Here is a 23,087-nt window from a genome sequence, read left to right as displayed (position 1 = left end):
AAAGAAGTCAGGTGTGAAGACAGGGTACAGACAGCATGCTGCGATTGTGTAATGACAAAGATCGTGGAAGGGGTCAATGCTTATGTGTGCTTGTATGCACGTAAAGAAATTTGAGCAGGTCCACATGAAACTGATAATGGTGAATTGTAGTCGTGGGGGAGGGGGAGGGCCAAGAAGTGCAATGTGATGGAGATTAGTCAACTCATGGCTTTAAAAATATCGTGTTGATGTAAACAATTAAATGAAGCAGAAAAAGAAAATCCACTGAATTCTGTTGGCTGTTAGTGGAGGATAGGTGACGAAAGTTTCGTTAATTTCTAATCTTTATTTTCTAATTCCTTAGTCTAGGACGTGTCAGACTACTGAGACAAGTAGTGAGACCTAAGCAAAAACTAGAACACTGTGTTAAATCTACAGGTTTGCTCAGGCTAAGTATTGAAAAGTTGAAATTTACCGAATTGAGGGATCATTTTCTTTTAAAATTTATTTTTTTATTTATTACAATTTATTCACTTTGTATCCCAGCTGTTGCCCCTCCCTTGTCCCCTCCCATTCCCTCCCTCCTTCTTCTCCTCTCATGCTCCCTGCTCTCCCCAGTCCACTGATAGGGGAGGTCTTCCTCTCCTTCCATCTGACCCTAGTCTATCAGGTCTCATCAGGACTGGCTGCATTGTTTTCCTCTGTGGCCTGGTAAGGCTGCTCCCCCCTCAGGGGGAAGTGATCAAAGAGACAGCCATTGAGTTCATGTCAGAGACAGTACCTGTTTCCATTACTAGGGAACCCTCTTAGAAACTGCGCTGCCATGGGCTATATCTGTGCAGGGGTTCTAGGTTATCTTCATGCATGGTCTTTGGTTGGAGTATCAGTCTCAGAAAAGACTCCTGTGCCCAGATATTTTGGTTCTGTTGTTCTCCTTGTAGAGCTCCTGTCCCCTCCAGGTCTTTCTATCTTCCCCTTCTTTCATAAGATTCCCTGCACTCTGCCCAAAGTTTGGCTAGAGTCTCAGCATCTGCTTTAGCACCCTGCTGGGTAGAGTATTTCAGAGTCCCTCTGTGGTAGGCTCCTGTCCTGTTCCCTGTTTTCTCCCTCGTCCAATGTCCCTCCAGTTTGCCTTTCTGAATGAGGATTGATCATCTTACGCAGGGTCCTCCTTCTTTCTTAGCTTCTTTAGGTGTACCGATTTTAGTATGATTATCCTTTATTGAAGAATGATTAATAGTGTTTGTGTTGGTAGATGGCTGATAAAGAATGCTGTCATGTATTATTTATTAGGTGTATGTGCCTATTTCTTTCAGTATGCTATGTCTTATGGAGCATGGCATACAGATTTGGGAGTGTTATACTATCATGGTGAGTTGATTCTTACAGTATTATAACATTTCCTTCTTATATTTGTTAATCCTTCACCAGTCTGTTTTTATCTGGGAAATCAGTATAGCTACATCAACCTTTTTTTTTTTGACTGTGATTTTTTTTGGAAACTATTTGTGTCTTATATGCAAATAAATTTGTCACATAAATTTGCACCATTAAAAAAAGATTAAAAAATTTTTAAGTGTGTGAGTGTCTTGCCTACTTTATGTCTATGTCCACTGTCTATGAACACTGTGACTGTAGAGACCAGAGGTGTTGGATCCCCTGGAACTGGAGTTACAGACAGCTGTGAGGGCCATGGGTACTGCTTCTCTCTCTGGATGATCTGCCAATGATTTTAATCTTTGAGCTATTTTTCCTGCTCTGTTTTTTTTTTTTTTTAAATAAAATCTGATAGCCTCTTTTAGGTGGGATGTTTCGCCTATTTCTATTCAGGGTTATTACTGATATGGGGCTCTTCTGGCTTACATTAGCAGTCACCTAACATCTCATTGTTTTCCTGTGCAGAAGATGCATTTTCTGTATGTACTGGACTCTGAGCAATGGACCATGGTGTGGCTCTGTGTGGCTTTGTTTATATCCTTTCTGTCTGGGCTCATTAAGCTTCTTGGATCTATAAATTGCTGTTTTTGGTCATGCGGAAAATGTATTTTCGCCAATGTTTTGTCAGATCGACTTTCCTCTTTTCGTCTCCCTTTCTCCTGCTCTCCAAACTCTACACAGTGTTTTCAAGTTCGTCTCATAGGTCTCCACCTCTGTATTTTTCTTTGTGCTTTAGTTTGGTTTCTTTTGAACAATTACTTCAGTTTGGTGAGGCTGCTATAGCATTTAAAACATACCACAGGCCAGATGGCTTTTCAGTGAAGGTAATTGGTTATCTCACAGTTCTAGAGGTGGCTCAGGTTCTGGCAGGGTAAGGCCCTGCAAGGTTGTCTTAGTCAATGTTCTGTTGTTGTGAAGAGGCACCATGGCCGAGGCAACTCCTATGAAAGAAAACATTCAGTAGGGGCTGCCGTACACTTCAGAGTTTAGTCCATTTCCACCATGGTGGTACACAGCTAGATGCGATGTTGGAGAAGGAGCTGAGAGTTCTACACCCGAGTCAGCAGGCGGCAGGAAGAGAGAGCCCCTGCGCTCGGTGTGGGTTCTTGAAATATCAGCGCTCTTAAATAAATTGAAAAAAAAAAAAAAGACAAATATCAGAGCTCATCCCCAGTGACACACTTCCTTCAGCAAGGCCATACCTTGTAATACTTTCAAATATTTCCACTCCCTAAGCATTTAAATGCTTGAACTTTTGGGGGCCATTCTTATTCAGACTGCCACAGAAGAGGTCCTGCTTTCTCTGCCTCGCTGCCTCGCTGATGTCTAGTTGGTGAGAGGGTGTAGCACTCTTGGGGTCTTATTCATAGGCCATTAATTGCATCATTTAGTTTTCTCTGAAACCTCTCCCCAACATCACAATGGAAATTAGTTTTTAATATATGATTTGGGGGAAATAACAAATATTCACTCTCTAGCACCCATCTTTTGTTCAACAATCTGTTTGGTTTTAGCTAAATTTGCTGTTAATTCTCTTCAATTCATTTTGGTTTTGTATATTTTACTTTGTATAAGTATTCAATGATTTGTTGTAATTTACATGCCTTTTTTTTTTTTAAATTTCCAACTTTCACCCATTCTATTATGCCTTCCATAGACTCCTTCACATATTGTCAGGTTTATTTTAGTCTTTGCCGAGCTCAACATCAGTGTCATGTGTCACTGTGCTTCTTTTAGCTGATCTGTTTCTTTTAACTGCTTTTCCTCTTTGTTCGCTGTGTAATTTCATTGTGCTGTGAACAAAGGGTGACTAATATCTTGTAAAGACATTGGTTTCTTTCAAAGCAACAGCAAAATTATAGGCAAATACCTTGGTATTTTAGAAAAAATTGAATATCACATAGGGAAAGTCCTTTTTGCTTTCCCCTATGTAAAATCTCTTAGTTTTGAGATATACTTTATATTTCAACATTGTGACATTTTCTGGGAAGTGGGGAATTTCTCAGGTATTTGCCTATCACTTTTAATTTAGTGAGAGTCAAAGTCTGGTGAAATCTCTAGGGGTTCCTTTCATTTGTTTTCTTTCCTCTATCTTGATGTCTTACCCTGTGTGTAGGGTAGAGGTACAGGCCAGGGCTTGAGGGAAAGATGCTTCTTCTTTTGTGAAATGCCCTGAATTTCTAACTACTCTGCTGGGCTCTCCCTCAGTCTTTCATCAGGAAGTCTTGAGCTGTATCATTTGTGTCATTTGCACTGTGGGTGCCTTCAGAGGAAAATACAAGTAACTGTTCAGGCAGGGCACACAACTGTTCAGGCAGGGCCTTCAGTTTCTTCCTAATTCTGGTTGTTTTACTCTTTTTCTCTTCCTCTCTGGCATGTGTGTGTTTTCCAGAATTTATCATTGTTGTCATTACAAAGGTTTTCCTGATAACAGAAATTCATTATTAGAAAATAGGACTTGATACTTATTTTTTCTCAAATGAAAGAATATATAGGGATAAATTATGCTTAGACATAATTTTTCTTGGGTATAATGACCATTTGCTCCACCAATTAGGAAATTATACTCAAACCTTCCTTTCTGTGACATTAACCTCAAGCAAAATTTTATGTAAATTTTCCAAGAATCATCATGCTATTGAACAAACTCCTTTTTGTCCCCGGATGTGTGACTGCACTGTGTAAACGGCTCATTCACTTTATGTCCCAGGAATTTACAGAGCCACTTGACATGGTCCAGGCACGGCATCTTTCATGTGATAGTTCATGTGGAGAAGCAGCCCACTGAGCAGAAGGGTGATGAAGAGCTCCAGTGTTCCGTTTTGGAAACTGGAATAAGAGAGAACTTAGGAACTGACAGAATCTGGATTTGAATCAAGACATTTTGGTAGTGTTAGAGTTTTTACCTGCCTCAATTTTCTCCCTCTGTTGCTAGGATTGGAAATATTCCAACCAGATCAATTTCAGAGGGAAAGGGTTTATTTTGGATCGAAATTCAAGGTGTAATCCATCATTGTGGGGAAAATCAAGGAGGTAGGACCCTGAAGTAGCTGGTCACGCTGCATCCACAACAGAAAGTGATGAACACATGCTAGGGTTAAAGCTCCTCATTTTACAGAGCCCAGCAGCCCCTGCCCGGAGAGGAGCCCTGCCCACAAAAGATGGAGCTTTCTATACTAATCAACTCAATCAAGGTAATCCAAAAGGCATGTCCAGATGCCCCTCTCCTAGGTGGATCTAGAATCTGTAAATGTAAACATCTGTCTGCCTATTATCTACCTATCTATCTATCTATCTATCTATCTATCTATCTATCTATCATCAATCAATCTATTTATCAATCATCTATCTACCTATTTATTATATATTGATACAGATGTGGTCTCACTCTCCCTCAGTCTAGGCTCAAATAATCCTTCTGTAGATGTATGTGTATAGTATTTCTATCTGTGCATGTTACCACATCTGGCTGGGTTTTTATTTTTATTTTTAAAACAAACAATTAAATTACTTTACATCCAGACCCCAGTTTTCCCTCCCTTCTTTCTTCCCAATCCTCCCCTTCACCTACACCTCCTCTTCTTCTCTTCAAAAAAGGGGCGGCTTCCCATGGATATCAACCAGACTCCACACTTAATCTAAGCAGGCTTGTTTCTGGTCCCATGATCCTGCTTCTGGTCCCGTGGATATGCAGTAAGACTAGGCATATCTTCTCCTATTGAGGGTAGATAAGGCAGCCCGCTAAGAGGAAAGAATCCCCAAGGCAGGCAACAAGTCAGAGACAGCCCCTGATTCCACTGTCAGGAGTCCCACATGAAGACTGAGCTACACAACTGTTACATATGTGCAGAGGGCCTAGGTCAGTCCCGTGCATGCTTCCTGGTTGGTGGTTTAGTCTCTGTGAGCCCCTTGAGTCTAAGTTAGTTGATTCTGTAGGTTTTTTTTTTTTTTTTGTGCTGTCCTTGATTGCTCTGGCTCCCAAAATAATTCCTCTCCCTCTTTCTCTGGATTTCCCAAGCTCTGCCTAATGTTTGTCTGTAGATCTCTGCATCTGTTTCCATCAGCTGCTGGGTGAAGCCTTGTGAGGATAGTTATGCTAGGCTCCTGTCTGCAGTATAGCAACATATCATTAATAGTGTCAGGGCCGGGCTTCCTCTCATGGCATGAATCTCAGGCTGGACCAGTCATTAGTTGGTTGCTTCTTCAATTTTTGCTCCATCTCTACTTCTGCACATCTTGTAGGCAGAACACATTGTCGGTTGAAAATTTTGTGGCTGGGGGTCTTGCCCAGTTACAGGAGATGGCCAGCCCAGGCTCCATATCCCCTGTTGCTAGGAGTCTTAGCTAGGGTCACCTTTGCAGATTCCTGGGCGTTTTCATTGCCCTCGGTTTCTAGCTTGTCCCAGTGATGCCCCTCCCCATTCCAGTTGTCTCTTCCAGTACTCTCTCCCTCCATCTTCCCTGAACCTAATCCCTCCTGTCCCCACCCCCAGCCTAGCCTAGTCTAGCGCCCTTTTCTACCCCTGATATCTGTTCTATTTTCCCTTCTCAGTGAGACTCACAAGTTGCCCCCACCCCAGCAGCCCTTTTTGTTATTTAGCTTCTTTGGGTCTGTGGATTGTAGCATGGCTAGCTTTTAGTATATAGCTAGTATCCACTTACATACCATGTGTGTCTTTCTGGGATCTGGGTTACCTCACTCAGGATGATCTTTTATTGTTCTATCCATTTGCCTGGAAATTTCATGATGTCATCATTTTTAATAGCTGAGTATTACCCCATTGGGTAAATATACCACATTAAAAAAATTCATTCATGGGTTGAGGGACATCTGGGTTGTTTCCAGTTTCTGGTTACTATGAATAAAGCTGCTATGAACATAATTGAGCAAGTGTCTTTTTGGTGTGATGGAGCATCCTTTGGGTATACACCCAGGACTGGCATAGCTGAGTCTTGAGGTAGATCTATTCCAAATTTTCTGAGAAACTGCCAAATTGATTTTCAAAATGACTGTACAAATTTGCAATCTCACCAGCAGTGGAGGAGCATTCTCTTTGCTCCATATTCTCTCCAGCATGAGCTGTCATTTGTGTTTTGATCTGAGCCATTCTGATGGGTGTAAGATGGAATCTCAGAGTCATTTTAATTTGTCTTTCCCTGATGGCTAAAGATGTTGAACATTTCTTTAAGTGCCTTTTGGCCATTAGAGATTCCTCTTTTGAGAATTTTCTGTTTAGCTGTCTACCCCATTAAAAAAATGGGTTATTTGGTTTGTTGATGTCTAGTTTCTTGAGTTCTTCATATAGTTTGGGTATTAGCCCTCTGATGGATGTAGCATTGGTGAAGATCTTTTCCCATTTTATAGGCTGCCATTTTGTACTATTGACAGTGTCCTTCGTCTTACAGAAGCTTTTCAGTTTCATGGGGTCTCATTTATTAATTGTTGATCTTAGTGCCTGAGCTATTGGCTTTCTATTTAGGAGGTTGTCTGCTTTGCAAATGTGTTCAAGGCTATCCTCCACTTTCTCTTCTATCAGTTTAGTGTATCTGGTTTATGTTGAGGTCTTTGATCAACCTGAACTTGAATTTTGTGCAGGGCGATAGATATGGATCTATTTGCATTTTTCTGCATCAAACATTCAGTTATATCAGCACTATTTGCTAAAGAGGCTTTTTTTTTCCATTGTATAGTTTTGACTTCTTTGTAAAAAATCAAGGGTTTTTGATTCAATTCTATTGATCAACCTGTCTGTTTTTATACCAATGCCATCTGGTTTTTATTGCTATTGCTCTGTGGTACAGCTTGAAATCAGGTATGGTGATACCTCTGGAAGTTCTTTTATTGTATAAGATTGTTTTAACTATTCTGAGTTTTTCGTTTTTCCATTTGAAGTTGAGTATTGTCCTTTCAAGGTCTGTGAAGAATTGTGTTGGCATTTTGGTGGGAATTGCATTGAATCTGTACATTGCTTTTGGTAAGATGGCCATTTTTACTGTATTAATCCATGAGCTTGGGGGATCCGCAATTGGAAAGGGCGGGAGGGTGAAAAAAAAAAAAACCTACTCACTCAGGCAGCAGTGAGCACAGGGAGAAACAGACTTCTGGGAAGAAACAGACTTCTCAGGAGACTTCAGTGAGACAGCTTGTTTATTGTGGGGAATAAAGGATATTTAAACCTTTAGAGAGTGAGTAGTGGTTATCAGGCTGAGTATAGGTCATTGGACCAGACCATGGTGTTAAGTATGCCTTATTTGCCTGAGGAGGAATTCCAGGTGCTCCCGGACATGACCTTATAAGGGAAGAGGAAGTTTAACTTGGCTGCCAGGCTGCATGCCCTCCTCAGGAGGGCAAGGGTTAGGGCACAGGGCTATGAGCACTGGGGCATGCAGTCTGTGGCAGAGGGCTTGGTTCACTCCTGCCGATCTCAGGATGAGATTTCTGGGGTTTAGACACATCTAGACCCCACCCTTAATCTAAGCAGGCTTGTTTCTGGTCCCATGATCCTGCTTCTGGTCCCATGATCCCATGGCTCCACAGAGATCTTTTTATCTTTTGCTATCTTCTTCAATTTCTTCCTCCAAAGACTTGAAATTCTTACCATACAGGTCTTTCACTTGCTTGGTTAGAGTTACCCCAAGACATTTTATATTATTTGTGGCTATTGTGAACAATGCTCTTTCCCTAATTTCTTTCTTAGCCTGTTTATTGTTTGCATAAAGGAGGGCTATTGATTTTATTTTTGAGTTAATTTTGCATCCAGCCACTTCACTGATAGTGTTTATAAGCTGTAGGATTTCCCTGGTAGATTTTTTGGAGTCACTTATGTATGCTATCGTGTCATCTGTTAACAGTGATACTTTGACTTCTTTTCCAATGTGTGTCCCCTTGGTTGCCTTTAGTTGTCTTATTGCTCTAGCTAGGACTTCAGGTACCATATTGAATAGATATGGAGAGAGTTGACAACCTTGTCGTGTCCCTGATTATGGTGGAATGGCTTTGAGTTTCTCTCCATTTAATCTCGTGTTGGCTACTGGCTTGCTGTATATACCCTTTATTGTGTTTAGGTAAGTGCTTTATATCCCTGATCTCTCCAAGATTTTTATCATAAAGGGGTGTTGTATTTTGTCAAAGGCTTTTTCAGCCTCTAATGAGATGTTCATTTTTTTTCTTTCATTTTGTTTGTATTATGGATTACATTGTTAGATTTTCATATGTTGAATCATACCTACATCTCTGGGATGAAGCTTACTTGATCATGGTGGATAATGTTTTTGATATATTCTTGGATTCACTTTGCAAGTATCTTATTGAGTATTTTGAATCAATGTTCATGAGAGAAATTGGACTGAAATTCTTTCTTGTTGAGTCTCTTTGTGGTTTGGGTATCTGGGTGACAACTCATAGGATGAGTTTGGCAATGTACCTTTTGTGGAATAATTTGAGGAGTATTGGTATTAGCTCTGCTTTGAAGGTCTGGTAGGACTGTGCTATAAAATCATCTGATCCTGGGCATTTTTTTTTTTTTTTTTTTGGTTGGTAGATTTTCAATGACTGCTTCTATTTCCTTAGGGTTTATAAATGAATTTACATTGTTCATCTGATCTTGATTTAACTTTGGTAGGTGGTGTCTATAAAAAAATTGTCTGTTTCTTTTAGATTTTCCAATTCCATGGAACACAGGTTTTTGACGTAAGACCTAATGATTCTTTGGATTTCCTTGTTTCCCTTTTTCATTTCTGATTTTGTTAATTTGGATAGTCTCTCTCTGCCTTTTAGTTAGTTTGACTAAGGGTTTTTCTATATTGTTTAAAATGGTTTTGCTACAGACTATCTTCATTTCTCCATCTATAATGATTGAAAGCTTTGCTGGGTATAGTAGCCTGGGATGGCATCTGTGGTCTCTTAGAGTCTGCAAAACATTTGCCCAGGCCTTTCTGGCTTTCAGAGTCTCCAATGAGAAGTTGGGTGCAATAGGTCTGCATTTATAAGTTACTTGACTTTTTCCCCTTTCAGCTTTTAATATTATCTCTTTTCCCCCCTATATGTTTGTTTTGAATATTATGTGGCAGGGGGATTTTCTTTTCTGGTCTAATTTATTGGCTGTTCTGTAAGCTTTTTGTACATTTACAGGTATCTGTTTTTACAGGGAATTTTTCTTCTATGATCTTCTTGAAAATATTTTCTGGGCCTTTAAGCTGTTAATCTTCTAGGTTTAGTCTTTTCATCATGTCCCAGATTTCTTAGATGTATTGTGTCAAGGGCTTTAAATTTAGATTTAACGTTTTCTTTGACTGGTGTATCAATTTCTTCTATTGTATCTTCTATGCCTGAGATTCACTTCCATCTCTTTTGATCTGTTGGTGATACTTGCGACTATAGTTGCTGTTATCTTCTCTAGGTTTTTTTCATCTCTAGGATTTTCTCAGTTGGGTATTTTGTTATTGCGTCTATTTCCATTTTCAGGTTTTGAACAGTTTTGTTCATTTTCTTCACCTGTTCGATTGTACTTTCCTGTATTTCTTTAAAGGATTTGTTCTTTTTCTCTTTAAAGGCCTCTATCATCTTCATAAGATTGGATTTAAGGTTGTTGGGTTTTTTTTTTGTGTTTTTTTTTTTTTTTTTTTCCCCAGCTGTGTTGGACTAACCAGAGCTTGCTGTAGTAGGATAGCTGGGCTCTGGTAGTGCCATATTGCCTTGGCTGTTGTTGGTTATGTTCTTAAGCTGGCCCCTAGTCATCTTAGTTTTGGGGTTATTATAGGCTTAGGTTCTGATTTTTGAATTTGTCTTTGTTAGATTTTTTTCCCTTGGTTTCTGTTTTCTCTCTGGTCTTCTGGCCTGAGTGGCCTAGAGTTCTGGGGTTCTTCAGTTCAAGTTGTGTGTCTCTGCTGGGATGTTTGTTTGTGGCCTGCATGACTGCTTGAGTTTTGGGTGCCTACATTGCCTCTGGGGTCTCTAGACCAGTGTGACCTCCAGGAAATCAAATATTGTTTTTGAAGATGTTGTGGCCCAGAATATGAAGCCCAGGTGATGGGTTGCAGTTTGTGACTGTTGGGTGTGCTTTAAAGTGAGTTGGCAGGAATAGGGAATAGGGCATAGGGCATAGGGCATAGGGCATAGGTCCCAGTCTTACCTAGGGTGCCTGGTGCTGGTGTGGCTTGCAGGAAAGCAGGTGGAGTTGTCGGATGGAAAATGGAGCCCAGAGGATGGGTTATTTCTTGTTTATTTTTAGGCAGGGTTTCTCTGTGTAGCCCTGGGCATCTTGGAACTTACTCTGTAGACCAGGCTGGCTTTGAACTCAGAGATCCGCTGGCCTCTGCCTCCCAAGTGCTGGGATTAAATACATGCATCACCCGGCTGAGTTTCTACTCTTAACATTGGCATTTGCTTCACTCCCAGTCTTTGCTGCCTGTGCTAATTAGGCTCTCTGTGTGTAATTGATAATACTTATGCAATTTTCATGTTTCAAAATAGTATTTAACCTACTGGTTTATAAATCACTTCTAGGAACCAGATATTTTCTGTTGTGTTAGATACTCAGAACAGTCTCAATAAACCTTTCTATTATAAATTAGTTCCAGGCAGTGTGTAATTTTTCATCTATACTATACTTTCACAGTGTGGCATTTGTGTTTCTAATAATTGCTTATTTTTTCTGCCTTATATTGCAGCCAGTAGCGTAAATTCTTAATACTCCTTTTGGGTTGTAAGATCATTGAGGATATAGACCACTCAGCTGTCATTGTTGTTAATCTTTTCCTACCCTGGCATCCAGCCCTTACTGTATGTAATTCATAGATGCGACAGGTAGAAACTTAAGTAAAGTTAAAGAGCCAACTACTAAACTATCTTGAGTTTAGTAAAGTTTTAGGTAGATTTAGTAGTGAAGACCGAGACCTTGAACTTGTGAAAAGTGGCAAGGGGGCCCACTGGAACTGTGGGAGAAGTTGGAAAGACAGAGATGAGAGTATGTGTAGAGGCAGGTCATGGAGGAACTTAGAATATTTGGTAAGAACTTGGGGTTTTAAGTATTTGGAACCTTTTGACTAGAGGAATGGCCTACAAATTATATTTAAAGGGTTCTGTCTAGATGTTGTAAAGGGGAATAGGTTATGTGAGGAACATGAATAGAATCAGAGGTGGACAAGATAGCTCAGAAGGTAAAGGTGCTTGCTGCCAGGCCAGACAGCTTGAGTCTGAATCTTGGAACACACATGGTGGAAGGTGAGAACCCACTCTCCAAAACAGTTCTCTGAGTTCCATTTAAATGCTCTTTTCCCCCAAAAAATAGAGTCAGAAAAAACAGTATGAGGCTAGTGAGATAATATGGGTCAGGGGTTGCATGATTAACTTGGGGATGGAGATCATATAATAAGTGGTATGAAGTGTTTAGGGTATTTTTGATCAATCAATCAATCAATCTATTTATCAATCAAACAATCTATCAATCTATCTATTTATCTATCTATCTATCTATCCATCTATCATCTATCTGTATATGTATGTATGTATCTATCAATCTATTATCTATTTATTCATTTATCATCTATCTATTATCTATTTATCTATATGTCTATCTAACATCTATCTACCATCCATCATCTGTCTGCCTAGCATATGTGTGAAGAAACTGAGGGTAGATAAAGAATTCTGATAAGTTTTGAAGTAGTGTCTTGGTTGTCTTTCTCTTAGCCTCAGATTGCTTCTAAGTAAGTGTCAACTTTTTTAAATTATGAATTTTAACTTCATTCTATTATCTAGTATTTATTTGAAAGTTCTTCAGAAGAAGAACCTGAGCAGGGGGTTTTTCAAGAGTCTTTGAAGGTTTTTTGTTTATATCTCTACTATCAAAATGCTCAGAGGCCCCTTGTATTAGTGAAATATGAAATTAAATATGGAAAAGATTCAATATCCTCTTCAGCCTTCACATTCTGCAAGGAAATGTTCCATGATATAGTTAAGATAAATGGATAAGCACTGAATTAGAGCTTGTCTTTTGGTTAAGGATTACAGAATCCGAGTTTGGACTTTATGTCAGCCCATTGCTCTCTGAGTAAGTGTCAGTCACTCATTTTACCCTTTGCAGCCTTCACTTTTCCAGTTGTGAAATGAAAACAGCCCTAATTATTTCACGATTATTATAAAAACGAGGTGTGATCATCCGTGCTGAGTAGACACATCACACAGACATTAAAATTTCATGAGGTCTGAATCTCAGTGAAGCCAGTGAAGTGATTATAGGGTAATGCCCTGGAGAATATGTGTGGGAAATTTCTGTACTTTTATATTATTTCAGTATATATGGAAATAATAACCACAAAATGTGTAAGTGCAGAGAGTTGGTCAATAGGTGCTAAAAAAGTAATACGGTCTGTTGCATGGTAGGATGCTTATAAAATAGAATATTATACACATATTTCAAAGACCTAGAAGTATTTTTGATATTCTCACCATAAAAAGTAATAAATATAAGTAATAAAAGTAAACATATTTAACTTGATTTAATTATACAAGTACATGTTTTGAAAGATCCATGTCTCACAAATACACATTTTAAGCTTTTATGAGTTCTTTTAAATGCATTTAATGTCTTAATGCCTCTGAAGAGAAATGCTCACGCTTACTTTACAGATATTGGTTTGTCTTGAGAAGGGGTTACCAGGTGGCTTTCAAACGTAGCCGCAGGACGAGCCATTTTATGGAGGAACAAACGGATCCTCACAAAGAAGCTATAGACATGGCCACTGACTTGAGCATGCTCAGGCTGTTTGAGACCTACTTGGAAGGCTGCCCACAACTCATTCTTCAGCTCTATGCCTCTCTGGAGTGTGGCCAGGCAAATTTAAGTCAATGTAAGTCTCTCTCAACACCCTGGGCTAGATGTGTGCCACTGAGATCTCATCGTAATGATAAATCTAAGGATTGGTTTAGAATTTCCAATTCTTAGAAATTACTTTTAGAAATGAAATTCGGCAATGTGTTTTAAATACTAAGAAATGTGTAAAAATACAGTCTCTCTTTCTGCTCTTCTTGTTCCTTTCCTTGTCTGCCCAAAAGGGAAACTACTGTTGTCAGTGACTAGAGAGTCCTTCAGGGAACCTGGGAAAAGTGTATGCTGTGTTTTGTTTTATTTTTTTTCCCATAAGACCAAGAAGATCATAATTGGCTTGTTGTTTTGCATGCAATTGTGCATCCTGCAGAACTGTCCAAATCAGCACGGGGAGGGTTCCCTCATTCTTCTCATCATGTACAGCATGCTGAAAATGACAGACAAACCACAATTCACTAGCTGCTCTATTATTTATATTAATTTAGGCTGCTTAAAAATACCTGACTATTAAATGATGTGACAAGTTAACTTTTGGATGTCTATGTTATGATTTTGTCCTTATTTTTCTTGTTTTTTTTTCAGTTGATTTTAAAAAAAAAAAACAAAACAATATATCTGAACACATTTTCCCCTCCTTTTACTTTTTCCAGGTTTTCCACCCTTTAGCTCCCCCTTACCCTACCACCAAATCAGTTCTATTCCTTTTCTGTTTCTCCTTGGAAAACAAACGGGCATCTAAGGGATTCTAACACCCTAAAACATAACAATATAAAAACACAAACAAATTGGAATAGGACAAAATAAACATACAGAAGTAAAAGAGCCCAAGAGAGGGGACAAGGAGCAGATCTAGACACAGAAGCCCACTAGTTTGCACAGTCAGTGATACCACAGGAAGACAAAAACAGAAGGCATAATATTTGTGAAAAGGACCTACAGGGTAACAAACAAACAAATAAATAAAATAAATGTTAAAAATAAAAAAAGAAAGAAAAAATCCTGACATGACATTGTAAGACAAGGACCTCCAAAGATACCCCTGAGTTCATTATTATTTTTTTGTTGGCCATCCACCATCTATTATTGGGCATGCAGACTATGCTGAAGGATGCCTTGTTTCCCCAGTGAGACTCCCTTGGAGAAAACTAAAAACTAGATTTCCAATATGTGTATTTTGTTGTTGTTGTTTGTTTCACGACAGAGTTTCTCTGTGTAGCTTTCGCTGTCCTGGAGCTGGCTCTGTAGGTCAGGCTGGCCTCGAACTCAGAGATCTGCCTGCCTCTGCCTCCTGAGCGCTGAGTGTATTAGAGTGCGTGTCAGAGGGTCAGTTTGCTGAGCTCACAAGGATGTCTTCTGGGGGTTACAGCTCAGTGGCCAGGGAAGCTAGAGAAAGTGACTGCTGGTTGTTTTTTAAGCCTTGTAGAACTCTTAAAACTATGCTTATGTGTTTATTTGGTGGAGAATAAAGCTTGGCATGATGGTACACATTTGTCAGGCTAGCATTCCGGAGCCTGAGGCAGGCAGGTTAATGTGAATTGAAAACTTCTCTGAGCTACACCGTGAGAGTCGAGGGAGACTCTGTTTCACAAAATGAAACAAAAACCAATTCGATCTCCCTAGTGTGAAAACACATTGCTCGGGCTGGAAGCATGGGTCAGCCCTTAAGAGCACTCTCTGTTCTTGCCCAGCGGCCAGGTTCAGGCTCCAGAAGCTGTGTGATGGCTCCCAGTTAGCTGTAGCTCTAGGTCCAGGAAAGCCAATGCTCTTTTCCAGCCTCCATGGGCACCAGGAGCATTCAGGCGAAACACCACAGACAAAAAATTTTTAAAAAAAAATTAAAAAGAAAATCACTGGACAACTTAGGAGAAAGTGATATTTTAATTAAAGACAAGAAAAAAAGTTAAGTCCAGATCCGTAGTGTTCCAATCAAGAGAGGAGAAAGGCATTTTATAAAGCTCATTTTCATCAACATATATCATTGGAAATCGGGCTGTGCATGTGTAGGTCTGGATGCTGCTTACTCAGTGTGACTCATATTCTCTGTGACTATTTCATTCTGACTTTCTCGTCTATATGTTTCACCTTTTAAACCATCCTCTGCTTTGACAGTGATGTAGTAATGACTTGTATTTCCAGAATAGTAATGAACTTCTTTGCTGGGACAAAAATAGGCAATGATATCAAACCTACAGAACTCTGAGAATTTCAGAGTGTATTAGTTCAGGTGACTAAGGATCTGTAGGTTATGAGAAATGATTTTGTTAATGACATGCACTTATGTTAAACTTTCTGTTTAACTGCCTCATACCCCATTAAGCTATCTCTCAGTGAATTAGATATGTGTACAAGGTCAAAGCCAAATAGTGTAGATAGCATAGACTTATAATTATAAGTGTTTACTGAAAGTGTTGCTCATGGAATCTATTTAAGGTAATTCTAAAGCAGTATGATGGTGTTGATTAGCATACCAACTTTCAGACGGTTTTAGTTTCAAATCTCACTTTCTTGTTACATGGTAAGAGTCAAGTAAAATACTTCTCCAAAACCTCAGCTCCCCTAGTGCAATATGAGGATATTAACATCTACCCTCAAAGAACTAGGTAAATAACCTGGTGTGCTGGTGTATGTCTATGCTACTAAAGTATGCATGGTACTTGCTAATATACCATTACTATTACCAATAATATTGTTACCATTCCTAAACCAATGTTTTTTTTTTTTTTTTTGTTCTTAGATGCAGTCATCATGGTTTCCTGCTGTGCTATTTCTTGGTCAACTGTGGATTTTCAAATAGCTTTAAGAAAATCATTGCCCGATAAGAACCGCCTCAGCGGACTCTGCCCCAGACTCACCTATCTCTTTTACAAATTGTTCACCTTGTTGTCGTGGATGCTGACTGTCGTACTTCTGCTGTTCATAGACGTGAAGAGTGCTTTGTTTTTGTTGCTATTCATTTGGCTCATGGGACTGATATGGGCAGTTATCAAGCAAACGCAGTTTTGCAATTCTGTAAGCATGGAATGCTTATATAGGCTCGTGGTTGGATTCATCCTCGTGTTTACGTTTTTTAACATCAAGGGACAGAACACCAGGTGTCCCATGTCTTCCTATTACACTGTAAGGGTGCTGGGCACCGCGGGAATCTTGGCTGTGTTCTGGACTTACCCTCTCTCTATTTTTAACTTGGACTATTTTATCCCTATCACAGCCGCCATAGTTCTCACTCTTTTCCTTGGGATTATTTTTCTTAGTGTTTACTATGCAGTTTTTCACCCGAACAGAAATGCAGAAACACAACATGATGAAACTGATGGAAAGGCACCCCAGAGAGACTGTAGAATAAGATACTTTCTAATGGACTAAGTTATGAATATATGAGAAACGTTTTCTTTTTTTGTTTCATTTCCTAGTAAAGAAGATGTCTGTTATATGTTCCTTATTTCTGTCACCTCTGTCTTGAAATGAGTTCTAGCACATGGTGAATGAGAGGATAGTAATATTTTATTCAATATTATTTCTTCTTTGTGTTGCTGAAGATTAAAAGCCTAGAGCCTAGTGCATGCTGCTTAAGTATTTCGCTATTGAATTGTATCCTCGACCGTCTCAGTGGTTCCGAAAGCCTTGAGTATTGAGATACTTGCTTTCTGTGATAGAGTTGCCGTTCCGTTCCTCAAATGGAGTAAACTGTGCAGTTTCCATGAGGCCCATCCTGAGCTCCTCTCCAGCTTTCCCCTCATTGTTCTTAGGACCACTGTACCTACTGTGGACTGCTGCAGGAGGAGGGGAAAGAGTAGTGAGTCTTACTTTTCCCCACCTACTTTCTTCAGTAGCTCCTGAGCTTCGAACAGGGTGAGTGGAAGGGAAGGGGATGAAGGAACAAAATAAAAGCAAGTTATGTAGGTGGAACTCTGTGCTTTTTCCACGAACTTCCCAACTGAGAAACACAAAGCAGAAGATTGAGAAGACTGAAAATTCATTGTTTACTGATTGTATAGCTCTATGGACACATTTTTATCAGTGTATGGTAAATATACATAACAATGGCTGTCATTATAGCATTTTGGAACATGACATAATGTACCTTAGTCATGTTCACCCCAGCACTCCTTCTTGTTCCCCTTCTAGTCCTGCTGAACCACCCCTTCCCAACTACCCCTTCCCTACTTTTGTGTCTTGGTTTTTAATTTTCATGACCCAGTGAGTTTCAATGTGATTGTTTGTGTGAGCCTTGGCTCCTTATGCCTCTCTCTTCTCACCAACCGTTAACTGACTAAGTCTTTAGTGAGGGGTGTGCCCCTCCAGTCTCTCCTCCCTCCGTGACAGGGTTGGTGGGCTGTTTCCTGCGGGTAGCCCAGCTGCTGTGAGTGTGAGAACACAGCAGCCATGTCATTCCTAAAGTCAACATGCCCCATCACTCCACTGTCCCACCTCTCCAGTCCTTACATTCTTTCAGACCCTTCTTTCAGGCTGGTCCCTGAGCCTTGGAGGGGGGACACGGATGTCCTGTTACAGCTGGTCACTCAGCAGTCATTTATTCTCAGTACTTTGACCACTCATCTGTCTCTGCAGTCAGTGAGCACTACAACAAAGAAGGTCCTCTGTGCAAAGCAGATGGCAGCGCCAAACGGTCAACATGGGTGTTTAGAAGGCAATTTAATGGGCACATCACAACCACTGAGCAAGGCACTGATTATAGCTTCCTCAGGGCCTGTGACCTGCCCTAACCACAGGCTTATGAAATCTCTCTTGTGGAGCAAGCACCACATCTTCTTGATAGACTTGGCCCTAGTTATATTTATGCTTAGTAGTTTTAAACTCAGGTTTTATTCACATTTCTATATTTAAAAAAACTTGTGAAGACATGTAACAAAATGTCTTAATCATATTAAGTCTAGTCCACCGGTGTGAACTATGCTCAGTGTTTGCCATGAATTCCTACAGCCCTTTCACCCCCAAAGCTTAGACTGTGTATGCATTGAATAGCTGCTCTGCCCCCTGATCCTGGCAACAGTTCATTTTATGTTGCATGATGTCTCCGAGGCTTATTCATGTTGGAGTATGTGATAGGTTTTTTTTTCATGTCTACATGATATTCCACTGTATGTATGAGCCACATTTTCTGTACTCATCTATCGATGGACATTTGAGTTGCTTTTACTTCTCAACTGTTGTGAATAATACAGTAATGCACATGGGTTTGGGACGACTTCTTTGGGACCCTGCTTTTATCTTTTCGGGTCCATGTACTCAGAAGTGGGGTTGCTGGATCATACAGGAACTGTGTGTGCTTTTAAAAAATCCCCTTAAGGGGCCGTCAAGTTGTTTCTCATGACAGAAGTCTCATTTTGTGGTCCTGCTGTAGGTGCCACGGCTCTGTATTAGTTGTCTCTGTGTTGTTGTGCACCCGATGGACACAACTGAAGGGTGGAAAGATTTGTTGTGGCTCATGGCTTCTGAGGGATTCTCAGAGCCTCACGGTACGGAAGGCATGGTGGAGTAGCTGCATTGGCGGACTAGCTACATCTGTGGAGTAGCTGCATCGGTGGAGTAGCTGCATTGGTGGAGTAGCTGCATTGGTGGAGTAGCTGCATTGGTGGACTAGCTACATCTGTGGAGTAGCTGCATTGGTGGAGTAGCTGCATTGGTGGAGTAGCTGCGTCGAGGCCCTGACTTCTCACAGGGTAGATCAGGAAGGGAAACAAGATAGAGAAATAATCCTGGAAGGGTCACTGCTCATGACCAACCTCTGCCAGTGTGGCCTCATCTTCTAAAGACTCTGCAGTGCCCAATGCTGCCTCTCAAAATATTTCAGTTCAAACCATTTTTGAATATTCAGTTCAAAAAGGTTCAGATATGTCTTCACAAAATCTGTTATTTTTCTGACTTTTTTCTCTCTCTTTTATTTGTGTGTGTGCATGAATTGACATGAATTGACATGTGTGTTGAGTGCATGGGTGTGTTGTGCATTCGTGTGTGTACAAGCATATGAAGTTCAGAGGTCAACAGCAAGTGTCTTTCTTGATCACTGTTCATGAAGCCTTGATCTCCCTGAACCCAGAGTTCAGCTGAATCAGTCTAGCTAGACAGCTTGTCTGGACAACCCCCCTGTTCATGTCTCCTGAGGCCTGAGACTGAGGAGGCCTTAATGTTTTTTGGGACTTTACAGGGGTTCTGAGGATCCCAACTCTGGTCCTCATGTTTGTTGGGAAGCGCTTGCGGACTGGGCCATCTCTCTGTGCCCTCTCTGTATGTCTCTCTGAGCCCCCTGTGTCTTTCTGTGTCTGTCTTTCTGTCTCTGTCTCTCCCTGTGCCCTCTATCTCTGTCTTCCTGTCTGTCTGTCTGAGCCACCCAGTGGATATGAGGGGATATCTCTATAGTTAATATCCAATTTCTATGTGTTCAGATTCTGTACATCTTTTTACATGTTTATTGGCTACTGGCCTACCTTCTACAGAGGTTTGCTTGTATACAAAATAAAGAATTTTAATTCAACAACCACCACCAACTCCACAAGCTGATTTAAAATTGACAAGCTATTGGAAGTGACCAAGTCCTGTTTAGGCAGTTTTGAGCACTGTTTTAGTGAGAAGTACATTTTGGTTCTAGGAGTAATTAAGAGGATGCTTACATGAAGCTGAGTTTCTGGAAACACCAAAGCTTTCCCCATTAAACTGCCTTGGCTTCGGTTCTTCATTCTTCTCTTTGAGCCTTAATGGATGAATCCTTAAAAATCCATTTTCTGTTACCAATAGAAAAAAGGGACACAGCTTACTTAGTCTTATAACAGTAAACAAACAAACAAACAAAAAACAACTGTTGAATAACTCTTGAGAAGGGCAAAACTACAAGATTAAACAGATCACAAGAATCAAAGCTGTTTGACAACATTATACACTAACTGTGTGCCGGGCTTATTGTTAGGTACTGTTGGGGATGCCGAGCAGCTGTGGATAGAGTCTGGTGCTTGAAAAGGGCACATGCTGAAGCATTGACAAAGGCCAACAGCCTGTATTTTAGAATGTTTACTGAAATATTGGCAATTTTTCATTCCCTAGTAATCAAAATAAATAACAACAGAGACGGCCATAGTTATATAGTTATGTAGACTTTGTAACGTGCAGTGAAATGATCCCTGGGCCTTTAAAAGTTGAAGAGCAGTGTAGAAGATCTATTTTTAAAATGCTCTCTCTCTTTGAGTGTGTTCATGTACGTGATTACAGATGTGCGTGAGCCACAGTGCACATGCAGAAATCGGAGTGCGCCTTCAGGTGGACCTTGCCTTCCACCTTGTTCTGTGCTGTGTGTACCAGGATGGTTGGCGTGAGAGTGCGGAGATTCCTCTGCTGTCTCTCTCTCTCCCATCCCATGATGGGGATGCCAGGATTATAGATGTGTGCCTCTGAACATTGATTCTAGGGATCTGAACTTGTGTCTCCATGCTCTTCAGATAAGAGTGTTATCAACTGAGCAATCTCCCTTTCGAGAACTTTGACTTTATGAAAATTTACGAGATTTTTTTTTAAATTTACTAGAAATTTCTGTTAAAATTTCCTAGAAAATTTACTTTTGAAGGAGCTGTAGTTTACCTGCAACACAGGATTCTAACATGTTTACCATTAAATCGAAAACTGATTTTCTTTTCTTTCTTTCCTTTTAAATTTTTTCCAGATATAGAATTCTGGATCGTAGGATATTTTCTACCTTTAGGTGTTTACTTTATGCTTGAGTAATAACACTCCTCTCTGGCCTCCATGCTTTCTGATAAGAAACTGGTGATCATTCAAATCATTGTTTCACTCTGTGTAATGTGTTGTTATTTCCTGGTAGAGTTTGAGATTTTTTTTTACTAGTAGTTTTGTCCTGCACTATTCTGACCACTGCATCAATGAATGTGCTTTGGTCTGCACTTGTCGGACCTCTGTGTTAATAAGTGTGGTTTCTTATTTTTATTGCAGCTCGTGTTTCTTCAAGTTTCTAGAAAATGTACATTTTTGGTTTCCACTAGGTGAGGGAGCATCTGGTTATTTTTCGCATCCTACCTTCCCTGTTCTCCCCTCTTGAACTGACTCTGTTCACGGCTATGCTAGCCTTGTTTTTAATATCCTACCCATCTCTGAAACTTGTTTTTTCCAATTTATTTCCTTGTTCTTCAGATTAGGATTGTCTACCACTTATTAATTTTTTCTTCCTTAAATTTTTTGTTAAGTTTTTTTTCCATTAATTAAAATTTCATATATTACATTATTATGTTCTAGGATTTTTATGGTTTCTGAATGCAAAGGTTTCATATAATTTTATTTACCATAACCATATTTCCATTTACATCCTTGATTGTGATTGTAACAGCTGCTTTCCAGTGTTAAAAATTCCGATATCCAGGTCATTCTGGGATTGGTCTCCATTCGTTGTATCTTTTCTTGTGAATGGGACACATTTTTATGTTTCCTTGTATAAATACTGATTTTGAATTGTATCTTGGCTTCATGAATCTCTTTCAGGCCCTCTTTTTCATTTCATCAATCTTGATTGTATTTATTTGTTGTGTGTGTGTGTGTGTGTGTGTGTGTGATCAGAGAGTAACCTGTAGGGGGAGGTTCTCTCTTTTTATCAGGTGGGTCCAGGGGATTGAACCTAGGCAGTCAGGCTTGGCGGCAAGCGTCTTTACCTACTGAGCCATCTTGGTTGCCCCAAATACCAGGCTGTCCTGATTCTGTTTGTTCCTACAGTATTTTACTTTTCTTTTGACAGGCATCTTACTTGAACTTTAAACTTTGAACATTGAGTAATGTTTATCCTTACCCGGGCTGCTTGGAGTACTCCTTCACAATTCAGAACCAGCTAGAGACCCAGGCCAAAGGTCTCTTTTGGACCTCTTTTCTTGACCACGTGCTAGTGTCTCTTGTTGAACTTGGAGCTTATTAACTCTGCCAGTCCGTGTGGTACTGAGCTTTCTGGATCTGCCTGCCTCAGCAGCCCTACCAGCTTCATTTACAAGGGTGTGCCTTCATTTCCGCTTTTACACAGGCTCCAGAAATCCACACTTAGGTCCTCATGCTTCAGCAGCAGGTGCTTTTACAACTGAACCATCACCCCCGCTCTATCTGGGGTCTCCATGTGTTCCTTATTATGAAAGTCAGCCTCTTCCTGTTGTTTGTTTTGTTTCGCTTTGGCGTGCTTTGAGGTATTTCCTGTACAATTCATAGTGGTTATTTATGACAATTGTACAGTAACCATATTGTGTATTTATTTACTTTAACATTTTCAGTATTTTCTGTAATGTTTGCCAATCTTAAAATATCACCTTCATTAAACATCTCATTGAAACCGCTCTTAGTTCACTATTGATTCTCTTATATCAACATATTTAACCTTCATAAAGACTTGGTGACAGAGAAAACCGGAAAACCTCTTAGTCAGGCAAGGGCAGATCTAGAGCCTTTAGGATGGAGTCTTCCCTCACAGTCAACAGCTTGTGAAGCCCAGAACCGAAGTCTGAGCTGGATTCCTGGCCCTAGATGAAACACAACATTCTAGACTGCCCAAAAGATCATAAGAGTACTACCTATGTCAGAGATAGTTCCTCTTCCCATTGCTATGTAACCCACTTGGACACTGAACTGCCATGGGCTACATCTGTGCAGGGGTTCTAGGTTATCTCCATGCATGGTACTTGGTTGGGGTATGAGTCTCTGGGAAGACCCCTGTGTTCAAATTTTCTCATTCTGTTGCTCTCCTTGTGGAGTTCCTGTCCTCTTCAGATCTTACTATTTCCCACTTCTTACATAAGATTCCACGCACACTGCCCAACAGTTGGTCATAAGTCTCAGCGTCTGCTTTGATAG

At 40.1% G+C, this 23,087-nt stretch overlaps 1 protein-coding gene across 4 annotated transcripts in view; it reads left to right on the top strand.

Annotated features, from left to right (window-relative positions):
- Xkr9 (XK related 9) overlaps positions 1–22,574 on the top strand; it is a 34,700-nt gene extending 12,126 nt beyond the window's left edge. For all 4 annotated transcript variants that reach the window (XM_021663463.2, XM_060385835.1, XM_060385836.1 and 1 more), the window contains 2 exons: positions 13,046–13,266; positions 15,979–22,574. In XM_021663463.2, coding sequence (XP_021519138.1) covers positions 13,046–13,266; positions 15,979–16,607 — 850 coding nt within the window. In that variant the 3' untranslated portion in view covers positions 16,608–22,574. The remainder of the gene's footprint in view (positions 1–13,045; positions 13,267–15,978) is intronic.
- The last annotated feature ends 513 nt before the right edge of the window (positions 22,575–23,087 follow it).

The sequence above is a fragment of the Meriones unguiculatus genome, chromosome 6 (genome assembly GCF_030254825.1).
Source record: "Meriones unguiculatus strain TT.TT164.6M chromosome 6, Bangor_MerUng_6.1, whole genome shotgun sequence".
Lineage (NCBI taxonomy): Eukaryota > Metazoa > Chordata > Mammalia > Rodentia > Muridae > Meriones > Meriones unguiculatus.
Note: the sequence above shows the minus strand (reverse complement) of the source record. Positions and strands in the feature narration are given on the sequence as shown.